The sequence below is a fragment of the Chrysochloris asiatica genome, unplaced genomic scaffold (assembly GCF_000296735.1).
Source record: "Chrysochloris asiatica unplaced genomic scaffold, ChrAsi1.0 scaffold00100, whole genome shotgun sequence".
In the NCBI taxonomy this organism is placed as follows: domain Eukaryota; kingdom Metazoa; phylum Chordata; class Mammalia; order Afrosoricida; family Chrysochloridae; genus Chrysochloris; species Chrysochloris asiatica.
The window spans coordinates 7,541,161-7,557,534 of record NW_006408618.1 but is presented as its reverse complement, the minus strand read 5'-3'; the positions used below and the strand labels follow the sequence as shown (position 1 = coordinate 7,557,534).

The 16,374-nt window shown below is 41.0% G+C and overlaps 1 protein-coding gene and 1 pseudogene across 1 annotated transcript in view; both read right to left on the bottom strand.

Annotated features, from left to right (window-relative positions):
• PAPPA2 (pappalysin 2) overlaps positions 1-16,374 on the bottom strand; it is a 536,466-nt gene that overhangs the window by 125,205 nt on the left and 394,887 nt on the right. Inside the window, exon 16 of the mRNA XM_006867073.1 lies at positions 15,706-15,919. Within this exon, the coding sequence (XP_006867135.1) occupies positions 15,706-15,919 (214 nt within the window). The remainder of the gene's footprint in view (positions 1-15,705; positions 15,920-16,374) is intronic.
• Positions 1,466-13,415, bottom strand: LOC102814605 (annotated as a pseudogene).

Below are 16,374 nucleotides of genomic sequence, written 5' to 3'. Positions count from 1 at the left end.
CATCAATGCAACATCATCATTTATCCCACTTCCTCCCTGTGAGGGGTTTTTTGTTTGTTTGTTTTGTTTTGTTTTTATGGTTCGGTAGAAGGACTGAGGGTTAGGGTTGGGACTATGGCTAAGTCTAGGCTAGGCTTTGTTGTTGTTAAGTGCCACGAAGTCAGTTCCAAGTCATAATGACCCTGTATAGGGTTTCCAAGGAGTGGCTGGTGAATTTGAATTGCTGACATTTGTCATTTCAGTCCAGTGAATTATCCCACACCACCACAGAAGGACTCCAGTCTAGCCCTTCGGTTATTGTTAGGGTTATGGCTACCACTAGGGTTAGGATTAAGGGTGATAGTTGGACTAGGGATAGGTGTAAAACTTGGTTTATTTAATTTTTTTCTTGACATCTATTTGATTTCATCTTCATTTGGAAGTTCTGTAAATACAATGGAATCCTGGTATGGTGCTGTAGGATCAGTTGTTTTTTCGAACCTACCAGCTGCTCCTCAGAAGCCCTGTACAGGGTCACTCTGAGCCTGAACTGACTTGACAGCACTTAACAACAGCAACAGCATAACTACATTATTCCCTCTTTTTACTTTATGGGGTTGGGTGTTGTTGGTGTTGCAGCAATTGTATCTCTGGTTCTGTATTTTCAGTCTTGTGAATCTGTTTTATTTTGCATACTTCTATATCTTGGTCAAGTCTAGGTGATTTTGTCACGTATATTAGCCTCAGATTGTTGTCTGCTGTTGTTGGTTACCTGTCCTAAGAATTCCCTTTAGTATATTTTTTAAGGTTGGTCTGGATTTTACAGATTCTTTTCATTTCTGTTTGTCTGAAATTGACCTAATTTCATCATCATATTTGATGGACAGTTTTTCTAGATATATGATCTTTGGTTGACAGTTTTTTTCTTCCTGAATTTTACATTCCATTGTCTTCTAGCCTGCATGATTTCTTCTAAGAAATCAAAGCTTAGTCTTATTAATTTTCCTTTTAGGTAGCATTTCATTTTTCCAGAGTTGCTTTCAGTACTCTTTCATTGTCTTTGGCCTGAAAAGTTTGATTATAATATAGTATTTCTTTGTGTTTTTCTTCTGGGATCTATCCTGTTTGATTTTGTTCAACTTCATGAATGACTGTCTTCTTATCTTTCATGATGTTAGGGAAGTTTTATTCCAACAACTCTTAGACAGTATTCTCTATTTTTTTGTTTGTTTGTTTTATCTTCCTGTTCTGAAATTCTAAGTTATTCATCTTGATAGTGTCCTACATAAATCTTAGACTTTCTTGCCCCCCCCCCCAATTGACTACAAAACTACAGCCATTTAATAAATGCTCCCCCATCCCCATCCATAACAGCACTCTAGGAATCATGGGTCCAACCATGAAGAGAAGATTGGGGCAAACCAGTGAATGAATGGCAGACCCTCCCACACTTCAAGTCACTGCCTCCTGAGGAGTAAATACCAAATCAGGCTTGGTCAGCCTCCAGCAGGGAGCCCTGGCTCATAGGGGCCCAGCTCAGAGAGCAGCAGAGGGACTCGCCTGGCCAAAAGGCACCAGGAAACAGAAGCAGCCTACCTATGCCTTCTGGCCCATCTTCACCATGCTCAGTCGTCAGGAGCCTTCGGGCCACCAGCATACACAGTGGCCTGGGCTTCTTGGCCTTTTTCTCACACCTCACAGCTTCATTGTGGGCTTTCCGCTTCGCTGCCAATTTGTTGGCCTCTCGGACTTGAGCCTCTTGCTGAACATGATCTTGAGGTAAGAGGTATTTCTCCCTCTTCTTCATCATCATGATGGCCAACCGCTTGGCTGCACTCTACTCTTCCTGGGCCAGTCGCTGCTTATCCCCCAGCTTCGCCATGCCGGCCATCACCCTGGACTTCTTCCCCTCCATCCTTTGTTCCTCCAAAGCTGCCAGGTGGGCATCCTAGTCCTTTTCCGAACCAGGCTCCACATCTTCCTCCTGCTCGTTTTCTTCTTCCCTTTCCTCATCACTTTCATTTTCTTCCTCCTCTTCTGATTCATTCAGGTTTTCTGTGTGCTCTCCCCGATCGAGGGCCAGCAGCTTCAGCTTCTCAGGTGTGATGTAATCACCCTTTTCCTCAGACACAAACGGTGAGAGGTGAGGGGGCAGCGGCACAGCGGGGAAGTAATCCTCCACTGGGAGGAGGAGCTGGGCATTAAGAGTCAAACAACCATTGGGGCTGCACATACTACCTGCCGATGATGGGGGTCTGCTGCCCAGACCTGTCTACGATCTGGTGGGTGATGCAGAAGTCCGTGAGATCTTAAGTCGCTCCGATGCACAGGGACTTGTCCCAGAACACGTCCCCCCTGAAACTCCTGATGACCAAGGCTGGGGCTTCACGGAGTACCTCGCCGTTCAGGAAGAACTTCAGGCCCTCAAAGAGTTTCCTGTGCTTCTGAACCTCCAGCTCCTTCCTGCCCTCCTCCTCTTGGGCTGCCACTGTCCCCTCGGTGGGAAACTCATCCATCTCGGCCTCCTCCTCGGTGGCAGGCATCATTGCACGGGCCAGGCTGGCACTGAGCATGGCCAGTTTCTCCATAGAGCTCTCGGATCCAGTGCGTAGGTGCCCTCAGTGGATTTCAGCTCGGTGTGGGACTGTCCCTCGAGCTTGGAGGCGTAATGGAGGTTGAAGGACTGGTAGAGGCGGAAGTTGATGAAGCCCAACAGGCTGGAGTAGGCCATGACCTTCACGATCATCTGTCGGATGATCGTGGAAGAAGGTGTAGGGTGTGATCCAGAACCTCGGCCTGGTAGTAAATGCCTTTGATGGACTTTGATGGACAGGTAGACCTTGCACAGGGTGCGTGCGGCAACGGCATAGTGCAAGAACTCCAAGCTAAGCCAGAGACACAGCTGGATGGTCTGCACGTGGCACTTGCCAATGCGGGGTAAGGTGGAGAAGAGGAAGTCTCTGCAGAGGGCGTCATCCAGGTCCTTTATGGCATCTATGAAGGTGGGTACCCCACTCCTCAGTGATGTGATCAAGCTTATAACTGGGTTTATTGTCCTTCAGACGTTCCACAGTGTTCCATTCACTCTTCCCAGAGGCCTTCCGGAGCTTCCCGACAAACAGCTTGAATTCCTGGAACTTGTTGACGATGGACTCCTGGAGCGGGAATTTGATGTGTTTGATAAGGTTGCAAGCCTGGGCTGCTGTGGAGCCCTTGTTAACCTTCTTCTTGTGTCTAGGCTCATGGGGATAAATGCCCTTCAGGATGCACAGCCGTCTGAAGTCAGCCAGGCTCAGCTGTTGGTTCTTGTGGGCTTTATTTCGAGTGATGCAAGTTGGAGGCAGAGCCTTGTTCATACTTCTTCTCCAGGCATCTCTCCCATCATTCCACATTAAGGTGCCCACCAGCGCCATGCAGACAAACAGCACCACTTCCTTCTCTTTGGACTTTTTTGTTCTTTTCTCTGATTGTTCCTTTAGTAGATGAATATTGAGAGATTTTTCTTCAAGTTCAGTGATTTAACTTTGCATTGATGGAATTCTATTTCATTGCCCTTTAAGTATATTGTCTGTTTCTGAAATCTTTGTGTTAATCTTCTGGCTTTCTAATTACTGTTTTGTATGGTTCCGGTTTTTTCAGTTATTTTGTCAGTTTGTTTACTGAATTTTCTATAGTTTTGTCTGTATTTTCCCTGCTTTCATCTGTAGTTTTCTTATTATTTTTCAAAATCTGTTGAAGTGTCCTAAGGAGTACTCTTTTAAAGTCCTTATCAGGTAGTTCTTATACAATTTCTGATGTTATATTTTCTGACCATATTTTAATCACTTGTTGGAGGCACTCTGTTGTTTCTTTGTGTGAACTACAATTGTTTGTTTTTCTCTTAGACATCATGGTGTTGTATATGTATTTAACTTATGATTGTATATTGGTGTATTCTCGGGCACTCATCACTTGTCTCCTCATGGATGTGGTAGAAACTGGAAGTGTCAGTGAACTTTGTTCTTGATGAGTGTGCTGATTAGAAGAGAACCAGAGAGTTCAGAGAAACACCAATATCAAAGAAATGAATGGAGGAAAAGAGCTAGTAAAAGGTTATGGAAAAGACAGAGAAGGAGGAAAATCAGAGCATGAGATGTCAAAGAGTGTCAAGAATGAGACTGTGGCCACGTAGGGCCTGACTCCATTTTTGATGTTTGACTGCTGACAACTTTTTAACCTCATCACTGCTTTACATCTAGCCAAGCCTCTAAGAAACATAGATGCTCCCTCTTTTGGTGCTGACAGGAAGTTCAAATCATGCAAGTCCTAGTTCACATTTGGTAATCCTCATCCCAGCCTCACCCACTAACTACCATAAAATTCCAAGCCATTCTCCTTTCCCTGGTCTCTCAAGCCATTTTCAACCCAGCCTGGGTATCTCTTCTGCTTTCTCCAGAAAACCTTGTGGTGTGAGTAATACATCTCTTTGCACTCTTTTGGTGTGTATGTGTGTATGTGGCATCATCAGTTTTAGCATCCAAATCAAATTTTAGGTGATTAGGGGGAATCCATCTTATTTATGTGGAGTGACTATAACATAAAGCAGTATTCTCACATAAGGTGAAGCCCAAGAAGAGTCATTGAATTTAGCAGCAGCAGGGTCCATGACATGGTTATCTTTAGTGAGGAGATAGAATAAATACCTGGGTGTCAAGTATGAAGGAGAGAAGAGATGAGGATACAGAGACAGTGAGTACATGTAGCTCTTTCATGAAGCTTCCTAATTGAAAGAGAAGAAGAACAATAGAGTAGTAGTTATAGAGGGGCACTGGATCAGGGAAAGGTTCTGCTTGGTTGATTTTAACCTAGAAGATACCTAAACACAAGTAAAAGGAAGTCATCAGGCAAGAGGAAGAGAGGGGTTGTAGATGTAGGAAGAAAAAAGGAAACAAATGGAGATAAATGTGTACAAAGGGAGATGGGATCCAGAGCAAAAGTAGAAAATTTGTCTTAGAGGGTAAGAATGGGAAGAGCACGTTTGTGGGTGGAGATTCACTTGTACACGTGTGGGTAGACATGTGTGCAGTGTTCTGTGATTAGGGAATGAGGTGATGAAACGGAAGACAGAGAAGAGGTATAAGGGTTGAAGGATAAAAGGTTTGAAATGGTTTTGGGAATAGACAGGTCTTGTCCTCAAAATAAAACAAAACAAAGGATTCAGGTGCCCATTGAGAAGGATTCTTATCTTTTTTACTGCTATCTTGGAGTACTGGTCTCTCCTTGGTTTGACTATTTATAAGCACCTGACTAATTTTCCATTTTTATTTCCTGCCCACATACAAATTACTACAAGCTATGCTTTATAGCTCACAGTGGACTACTTTATTTTTAAATCATTATTGTGATTGCAAAATGAGAAAAAAAAACACTTGGAACACACAAAGAAGTGGAAAAGAAATGTGATATCTAAAAATCAACTATGTTGAGATTGTGATATGAAAGGATATTTCTTTACAGTTACTGAAAATAATGGTACAAATACAGTTTTAATACAGAAAGTAGAGATCCTATTATTTATAACAATTAGCATCTTGTTATGTGCTATAAAATAGCAATGTTATGTGAGTATTTTCTTATGTTCTAAATATTCTCCAAATATCTTCAATGGTGGCAGTATATTTTATCATCTGGAAGAACATGGCATCAGGATTGGGGGAAGACTCATTAACAACCTCCAATACACAGATAATACAACCTTGCTTGCTGAAAGTGAAGAGGATTTTAAATACTTACTGATGAAGGTCAAAGACTATAGTCTTCAGTATGGATTTTCCTCAATGTAAGGTGAACAAAAATCCTCATAACTGGAACAATAAATAACATTGTGATAAATGGAGTCCTGATGTGGTGTGGTGGGTTAATGTGCTAGATTGCAAAGTCAGTTTAAACCACAAGGTCGGTGGTTCAGGCTCAACAGCTGCTCCCTGGAAACCCTACACAATTTTGCTGTGTTGGAATCTACTTGATGGCATTTAACAATAACAACAACAAGGGAAGAAATGACTGCAGTTGTCAAAGACTTCATTCTGTTTGGATCCACAATCAACACTCATGGAAACAGCAGTCAAGAAATCACAAGATGTATTGCATTAGGAAAATCTGCTGCACAAGAATTCCTTAAAGTGCTCAAGAGCACATATCAGTTGAGGACTAAGGTGTGCCTGACCCAAGCCATGGTATTTTCATTCAATCATCTCATATGCATGTAAAAGCTGGACAATGAATAAGGCAGACCACAAAAGAATCAGTGCATTTGAATTAACGGTGTTGGAGAAGAATATTAAACATAGCACGGGTTGGCAGAAGAACAAACAAATTTGTGTTGGAAGTAACAGCTAGAATGTTCCTTAGAAGCCAGATGGCAAGACCTCATCTTTCATATTTTGGACATGTTATCAGGAGGGAACAGGCTCTTGAGAAGGACATCATGCTAGGTAAAATGGAGGGTCATCAAAAAAGAGAAAGACCCTAATGAGATGGACTGACACAGTGACAGGAACAATGAGTTCAAACATGACAACAATTGTGAGGATGGCACAGGACCAGGCAGTGTTTCATTCTGTTGTACAATGAGATGCTATGAGCTGGAACCACCTTGAGGGCATCTAATAGTAACAATAGACCATATAATGTGGAGCACGGTGACTTTGTACAATAAACATTGGACTGCGAACTACAAGATCAGTGGTTCGAGCACAGCAGCCACTCTATGGATGAAAGATGAGGCTTTCTGTTCACAGAGAGATGTACAACCTCAGAAATCATATACAAAGTCACTTTGAGTGGGAAGCGATTAAATGACACTTAGCAACAACAACAGCATACCATATAATGGGCATGTATTTATAGATATATTGTCTTCCAATAGCCATTTACCCTCCTTCCCAATTTTCCTCTGGGAAACAGATGGGCTTGTGTGATGCTGATCCACCATGACACCAAGATGACCCACACCAGCCTACTGCCATCAAGTCTATCGGACTCATAGCAATCTGATAGGACAGGGTAGAACTGCTCCTTAGGGTTGCCAAGGATGTAAATAGTTCCATGGATTGGCTTGTAAGTTTGAACTGCCAACTTTTGGTTAGCAGCCCAATAAGTAAACCACAGTGCCACTAAGCAAGTCAGGTTATTGCATTTTCCTATTTTTATTAGGGGTTAGATTCCGGTGGTCAGCACCACCCTATGCCTGAAGAAGGAGCAATAGATGTAAGGGACCCCCTTCTAAACTACATTTCAGCTTGTTGTTGCTGTTAAGTGCTGTAGCATCAGTTCGAACTCAAAGCAATCCTGTACAGGGTTTCTGAGGAGCAGCTGGTGGGTTTCAAACAGTGACCTTGCGGCTCAGTGCTTATCCTACAGTTCCACACCGGGACTCCTTCAATTACCTAAAAGACTGAAATTTCTTGCCCAATCATCCTCCAAATTCACTTCCAGGGCCTCTCCTCTTGAGGCTGGATTGCACTTTTGGTGTATATACCCTTGCTGTTGTTGTTGTTAAATGCTGTCGAGTCTGTTTCAACTTATAGCAACCCTGTATAGGGCTTCTGAGGAATGGCTGGTGAGTTTGAACCACTTACCTTGTGATTCAAACTGACTTTGTAGTCCATTGCTTATTCTACAGTGTCACACCAGAACTCCCCTAAGGCCCTTGGCTTTAGTGAACAGAAGACAGCTGGGTGAAGCAAATATCAACAGACATTTGTAAGGGCTGAGGTGTCTACATGTGTATACGAAAGCTCCCTTAGACTGTCGAAGGGAATTGGAGATTAGAAAGTTATAAAGCAATATTCCAACCAAAGTAGGATTTGCAACTTGAACCTGGCCTTCTAGGTTGTTATAAAGTTTTATTTTATAAACTAGCAGAAGACAGAACAAATTTTATATAAGAGTTTTAAATTTTGCTTTATAGCCTTTAAATATTTGTCAGTTATTGTCAGGCACAACAGAATGAAATACTGCCTAGTCCTGTGCCAACTTTACAATCGTTGCTACGCTTGAGATCACTGCTGCTGCTACTGTGCCAATCCATCTCATTGAGAGTCTTCCTCTCTTTTGCTGACCCCTCCACTTGATGTCCCTTTTCAGGGACTGGTCCTCCTGAAAATATGTCCAAAGTGTTAGAGAAGAAGCCTGGCTGTCCTGATTTCTAAGGAGCACTCTGGCTGTACTTCTTCCAACACTGATTTGTTTCTTCTTTTGGCAGTCAAGGGTACATTTAACATTTTTCTCTAACATTGTAACTCAAATACATTAGTTCTTCTACAGTCTTCCTTAGTCATTGTCCAACCTTTACATGTATATTTGATGCTGTTGTTAAAGTGTTGTCCATTCAGTTCTGACTCACTGTGACTCTGTATGAGGGTTCCAAAGAGTAGTTGGTGAGCTTGAACTGCCTACCTTGCATTGCTGTTGTTAAGTGCCGTTGAGTCGGTTCTGATCCATAGCGATCCTGTATAGGGTTTCCAAGGAGCAGCTGGTGTGCTTGAACCACCAACTGACCTTGCATTGTTGTTGTTAATGTGCCGGGGAGTCGGTTCCAACTCATAACAACCCTGTACAGGGTTTCCGAGGCTGTAAATCGTTACGGGAGCAGAGAGCGCCTCATCTTTCTCCCGCGGAGCAGCTGGTAGTTTCGAACTGCTGACCCTGAGGTTCGCAGCCCAATTCTTAACCACTACGCTACCAGACCTTGCATTAGGCTACTGAAAAACCATAGCTTGGATCAAGCACACCTTAGGTCTCAAACTGACATCTTTTCTCTTGAACAACGCATTTACGTACAGTAATACATCATTTGATTTCTTGACTGCTGCTTCCATGAGTACTGATAGTTGATCCAAGCAAAATGAAGTCTTTCACAACTTCAATCTTTTCTTCATTTATACTGATGTTATTTAATGGTCCAGTGGTGAGGATTTTTGTTTTCTCTACATTAAGGTGTAACCCAAACCAAAGATTGTGGTCTTTGATCTTCATCAGTAAATATTTTAAGTCCTTTTCACTTTCAGCAAGCAAGGTTGTATCATCTGTAGATCAAAGGTTCTTAATCTGTCTTCCTTCAATCCTGATGTCACATCTTCTTCATATAGTCCAGCTTCTTGAATTATTTGCTCAGCATACAGATTGAATAAGTATGGTGAAATAATACAACCCTGATGCACACCTTTTCTAATTTTAAACTATTCAGTATTCCCTTGTTCTTTTTGAACAACTGCCTCTTGGTTTATGTACAAGTTCCTCATGAGCACAATTAAGTGTTCCAGAATACTCATTTTCCATAATGTTGTCCATAACTTGTCATGAACCATGCAGTCAAAAACCTTTGCATAGTCAATTATACACAGGTAAACATCTCTCTGGTATTCTCTACTTTTAGTCAAGACCCATCTGATGTCAGCAATGATAAATCTTGCTCCACTTCCTCTTCTGAATCTAGCTTGATCTTCTGACAGCTCTCTGTCAATGTACTGTTGCAGCTGTTTTTTAAATATCTTTAGCAAAATTTTACTTGTATGCGATATTAATGATGTTGTCCTTTGATTTTCGCATTCTACTGGGTCACTTCTCTTTGTAATGGGCACACATGTGGATCTCTTCCAATCAGTTGTCCAGGTAGCTGTCTTCCAAATTGATTGGCATGAATGAGTGAGTACCTTCAGTGCTGTATCAGTTTGTTGAAAGATTTCAATTTGTATTCCATCAGTTCATGGAGACTTGTTCTTTGACATTGCCTTCTGTGTACCTTGAAAGTCTTCCTTCAGTATCCTTGGCTTTTGATCATGTGCTGCCTCTTGAAATGGTTGAATACAGAGCATGTCTTTTTGGTAATGTGACTATGTATATTCTTTCAATCTTCTTTCGATGCTTTCTGCATCATTCAATATTTTGTCCATGTTGTTGTTGTTAAGAGCCATTGAATCAGTTGAGACTTATAGCAACTTGTGTAGGGTTTCCAAGGAGCAGCTGGTGTGTTTGAACTGCTGAACTTTTGGTTAGCAGTCCAGTGCTTATCATACAGGGCCACACCAGGAATGCATTTTTACCATAAAATCCTTCATTTCTATAAGTCGAAGACTGAATTTTTTCTTCAGTCCCTCAGCTTGAGAAATGCTGAATATGTTCTTTTATTTTGGTTTTCTAACTCCAGGTCTTTGCACATTTCCTTATAATATTTGCCTTTGTCTTCTCGAGCTTCCCTTTGAAATTTCTGTTTAGCTCTTTTACTTATCAATAGATCTTGATTGCATGTTTGATCAATTTCAGACTGAAGAAGCTGGTAAAATTCTTCAGTTTCTTCATCCCTGGCTTTAGTGCTTAGTGCATAAATTTGAATAATTGTTGTATTACCTGGTCTTCCTTATAGGCATATGGATATTATCCTACCACAGAAAGAATTGTACTTCAGGATAGATCTTGAAATTTTCTGTTTGATGATGAATGTGAAGCTAATCCTCTTCTATTTGTCATTCCTGGCATTGTAAACCATGTGATTATCATATTCAAAATGGTCAAAAGTAGTCTGTTTCAGTTCACTAATGCCTAGGATACCGATGTTTATGTGTTCCATTTCATTGTTGACAACATCCAGTTTTCCTAGATTCATACTTAGTACAATCCATGTTCAATTATTAATGAATGCCTACAGCTGTTTCTCCTCCTTTTGAGTGGTGCCCCCTCAGCAAATGAAGGTCCAGAGGGCTTTATCCAGTTGCATTATCATGGTTAGTGATATTTCAAGGAGTTAACTCTTCCCCAGTCATATTCTCAGTGCCTTCCAACCTGAACACCTGTTCTTCCAGTACTATATCTGACAATATTCTGGAGTTCTTCATCATGTTTCAATATTCAATATTCTGGTACAACTTGTCAGTGCTCCACAACTATTCATAAGGTTTTCAGTGACAAAATATTCTAAAGTAGTCCATATCTCCCTCTTCTTAGTCTATGTCTGATATTTAAAATACCAGTGGTATAGCCTCCAGAATCACAGAAACATGCCTGCCACCATAGTACAACAAACTGACAGATGGGTGGTGGTTTATGTATTTAAACATGATATTTAGGCTTCCTTTTACTCTTGTCATAGGTCTATTTTGTTTATTTTATTTTGGTTAAGTTTTTCTGTCACAATAGAAAGAGTTCCAATCAATTGTCAGAGAGCCATAATTTGTATCACCATGACCCTATTATGTTGTTGACATAATGACCATGACCCTAGTATGTTATGTCCTGTCAAGTCAGTTCCAACTCATAGCAACCCTCTATAGGGTTTCTGAGGAGTGGCTGGTGAATTTGAACCACTGACCTTGTGGTTCAAACTGACCTTGGAATCCAGCGCATTAACCCACAGGACCATACCAGGTCTCCCTGACACTATTATATTGTTGTTAAGTGCCACTGACTCGATTCTGACCCATAGCGACCCTGTATAGGGTTTCCAAGGAGCAGCTGGTGAGCTTGAACTGCCAACCTTGCAGTTCAAAGGGCTTTGCAATCTGGCACATTAATCCACAGGGATCTTTAAAAAAAAAATTTTTTTTTAAATTTTTATTTTCCAAATTACATCCAAACTCAAAATCTTAAATTCTTCACAATTCTCAAAGACTACAGAAACTAAAATGTCCACCAGAAACTTCAAAAACTAAATAAACCAAACACTTCTTAAGTATAACTTGATACCTATTATAGTGACATCTGTGCTTTCATCACAAAACTGAAGGTCAAATTTTATGAGCATCATAGTATAAGATGAGAGAATAGATAGTATAGAAACTTTGTAGATATTAGGAAGTGTAATAATGGTAATTGATGACCTACCTGTCTGTTTATTATACTGTGTGGCTGGTGTGTTACAATGATGCTAGAAGCTATGCCAACAGTATTCTGTATAAAAACAGCTTCACTCATGATGGACAGGCTTCAGTGGAGTTTTTAGGTAAAACAGAGCAGGGAGAAAACCTGGCTACTTCTGAAAATTAGCCAGTAAAACCTTATAAAGCCTGTCTAGAAAAGCAGCAACACCAGAGATGGAGGCAAAGATGAGGACATGGAGAGATAGTGCAGCTGAAGACTTTAGACGCATGGAAAGTGAAAAGTTGTCTGCTGGTGGCTAGGAGGCAGGCTTGCAGAAGGTGCCCTTTGGTTGTTTAAATAATTTAAATGATTATATATTCTTGAGTGTTTTTGTGTACATCTCCCCCCAAAACACACAAAAAACAGAGGGAATAGAAGCAAATACAATTGAATAATGATGCACGAAAGAGATCATAATCATTGCAATGAAACAATGAGTGTAAAACCAATGTTCTCCCATGTAAACGATCACTCAATTCACAATAAAAACTTAAAACAAAACAAAACATCTCATGAATCACGACTGAATATTGTTTGACATTGTGCTGGAATATACAGGTACTCAAAATACACTGGATCTACACCACTAGATTCTGGCATGCCAACAATTGTGAAGAACTAGGCAAGGTTTAATTGTGCTATACATAAAGCTATCATGAGTCAGACCTGGCTAACAGCAACTAATTGAGAAACTGCAGCTCTTAAGTGATTAATGAGGTACTTTGACACATTCACATGGAAGTTATCCATGTGCTTATCTATTTAAGATATTTCATATAAGTAATATTGGTCCTTTGCAACTCACTGATTTTATTCAAAACAATGTTTTCAAGGTTTATTTATATTGTAGGATGCACCCAAACAAGTTTATCAGTGGTACTCAGGAGTGTGTGGGAGAGAGGGGTAAGGGAGAATTCTTTGCTTCAAGGAACACTGAGCTTCTGTTAAGAGTGATGGACCAATTTGGAAGTGATAATGGTGACCGTGGAAAAACATGATAAACATTACTGTTTGTTGGGTACAATCCAGTTGATTTTTGACTCAGAGTGAGTGGATGTGATGGAGTAGAACTGCCCCATAGGGCTTTGTATATTATCATTTTTACTTGAGCACATCTTTAGTTAATTTTCTCAGAGTCTTTGGGTGGGTTCAAGTCGCCACTTTCTGGTTAACAGGGGAGTGTTTAACCGTTACCATAATGTCACAGATTTGTACATGTGAAAAATGAAGAAATGAACAAATGTTTTGCTACATATATGTGTAGCGGTACCACATACACACACAAAAAAATGCTTTTAGGGACTATTCTGGTTTTAGTCCCAAAGCAATACTGTAGGATAGAAATGATTACTACCTCCACAGGATAGATGCCCAAACTGAGACACACTGGCATTGCGTATGCTGATCAGAGTCACGTAAACAAGAAGTTACGAATCTAGCCATGAAGGTTATTTTTTACTTATTACCCTTGCTACACTGTACACTCCATCTGGATTGATTTTCCTGTCTGCTTTAGCCCATTTTTTCTCTTCTGCCTGCATGTCCTAGAAGGAACTCTAGGGCTCTATTTGTACAGCACTGGGATCTCTCTACCATGCGAATAACAAGGCTGACATAGTTCCTTGGATAAACAGGAGCATGAAGTGACAGTGATTTACGCCCAACGTGCAAACTTCTGATTACCAGTCCCAGGCCTGCTATGTAAACAGGTGTAGACTAAGATTTAATCAGTTTACACAGTTCAGTAAATAATTTAATCTCTCCTCAGCATAATGCTTGCGAATGTAAATGTTTAAGCTAGAACTGATGCCTACATTGTGATGCAAGCATTCAGTTTGTCAGCCAGAAAAGCTGGGTCAACAAATGGCTCCCCACTTGGTGGAAGGGGAGGCAGGCATCAGATGATTGCAGGGGATGTTGGGGAGGCAGAAACTTCCAAGCTCCTGGCAGAATCCCCTTTGTTCCCAACACAAAGGTCAGACATGGGCCTAGGAAGCTGGCCTTCATCCTTAACACCTCCAGGCCAGTTTTTTTCTCTCCCCCTCAAGTATTCTTCACTGTCCTGTTCCACAGATAACTGAATGGGCTGCAGTCAGGAGGAAAGACAGGCAAGAAGAGAGAGCAAGAAAACAGCAGCCTTCTTTTTGCTTCATTTGTACTTGGAGAGTCCCAGAGCACTTACCTTGTTACCTGTCTCTGGGTGTTTATGTAAATCACTCCTGGATCATATGAAAATTACATGCAAAAGTGTTCTCAGTTGTCAGAAACTGTTTACTTCACCTCCTATGATTTTTTCATCAGTATTGTTTAGTCTCTAATCATCCTTGGACTGTAAGGTGGGAGAAGGCTTGTCCTTCCCCACCCACAGTGAGCACAGAATTTCTCTGTTAACCCCATATTAAGATGTTTTTGGATCAATTAGCTGAGGGCCAAGTGTAATCCAGGTATCAATTTTCTCATCTTCCACCTCTTTATAGAATTCTAGCTTATAAGCAAAATTTGTATTTTCTGGTATCCTTAATAATATCATGGCTGGGATTTTGTTAGTTACAAAAAAGAAAATACATATTTTAATATCTATTTATGGTCAGGCTTTCTACTAACTCCTAGGATAAGAAATGAATTTTGCTCCTGTCCCAAGAAGCCCTAATAGTCCAGTGGGTTCAGCATTGGGCTGCTAACCACAAGGTCAACAGTTCAAGCCCTCTGCTTCAATGAAGATTTACAACCTCAGAAATGCTACAGAGCAGTTCTATGGTGTTTTAGGGTCATTCTGACCTGGAATCACTCCATGGCTGCTGTGGGTTTTTCTTTTTTTAACTCCTGTCTTTACATAGTTTATGGTAGAGGAAGAATTGCTACTATTTGCTGAATGTGAGGAGTTTCTTTTGCCTAAAGTTCCCATTTATTGAGCACTTGGCACATGCTGGGCACTAGGACTGATTGCATTATCTCACTGAGTCCTCAAAGCCACACTCTGACATGGACATCATCAGCAATTTACAGACCCATGCAGCTGATAGGGAGTAGGAACCGGAATGCAAACCCCAAGATGAGTTTCTTCGAAGCTTTTTCTTAAAATGATACTACAGAGCTTACATGATTTCTGAATCCAACCCCCACAGCCACACCCCGACCTTCAAAAGAAGGCACTTCCAGCTTCTGGGATTAGGAGGGTACACACTTCATCACTGTTCAGAGAAGAGGAATTGGAAAAGCTGTAGCTACATTATATTGAGTAGTCTGTTTTATACATATTAATTCATCTCATTCCTACTTCAGAGGTAGATATTATTATTATTCCCATTCTACAGGTGAGGAAACTGAGACAGAGAATGAAACCTTATTCACTACACAGCTACCATGTGTTTGAACTGGGGAATGACATCATGCAGTTTATCCCAGAAACTGCAGAGCGTACTTAGGAGGATGCTCCAGAACAGACCTGGATTTAGGCCAACCACGATTTGGGAAACTCCTAACATCTTACTTTCACAAAACAAACAATCAAGATAGAGTTATTTTAAAGCGCCCAAGTAAGTGAAACTGAGGGATCTCCTATGATGGCTCTCTTTAGAGAAAGCACAGCTATTTACCTCCTCCTTATGAGTAGGGAATATACCTTTACAGATGTACAGATGTACACCTTTACAGAATACACCTTTACAGATGAAGAGAGGTTATACTGAAAAATCAATAAAACAGGCAATATGTAACCCAGAGAGTCTTAATATTAGTGTTCTACATGTGATTCTAAGATTTGCAAAGGAGGGAATAGGAAGAAGGTGTGAGGGTAAATAGAATGGCAAGGCCATTAACAGTTTAACTTACTTTCTGACTTGGCTCTCCTTACTTTCTGCAATGTAGTAGCCTGGTTCACATTCGTATCTACAGACAGAGCCCACATCATGGTTGCCCTGGAGACAGTGTGGCAGGAGCAAGTTGGCGTTGGGGATAACAGGAGGGGCATCACACTCTAACTTGCAGTAGGCTTCCGGGAGGGACCAGAGCCCATCTTCAAGACAGGTCAGCCACGGACTCAGTCCTGACTCCAGAAAAGAGAAGCATGCATGCTCAGAACACATAGTCCAAAAATATTCATAAAACAACAACATAATAATATAAGACAAAATGAAAACCCATCAACATACTGGCAGTCTCAGAAAGTCACACTATTCTGTGCTGGGCTACTTCTCTAAGATCTCAAGTCAAATGTTTATCTTACAATATTTTCTTATCTACAGATGCTTTAATGTATTTTCCAAGACAGAATAGGAGCCTTGGTGTGGTGCTGTGGGTTAATGTGCTGGACTGCAAGGTCGCTTTGAACCATAACTCCGGCAGTTCAAGCTCACCAGTGGCTCCTTGGAAATCCTATTCAGCATCACTATGGATTGGAATAGACTCAACGGCACTTAACAACAACAACAACAACAACAACAACAACAGACAGACAGAATAAACCAAAAGACAAAACCAGTAATGGTCCAGTGAATTCTG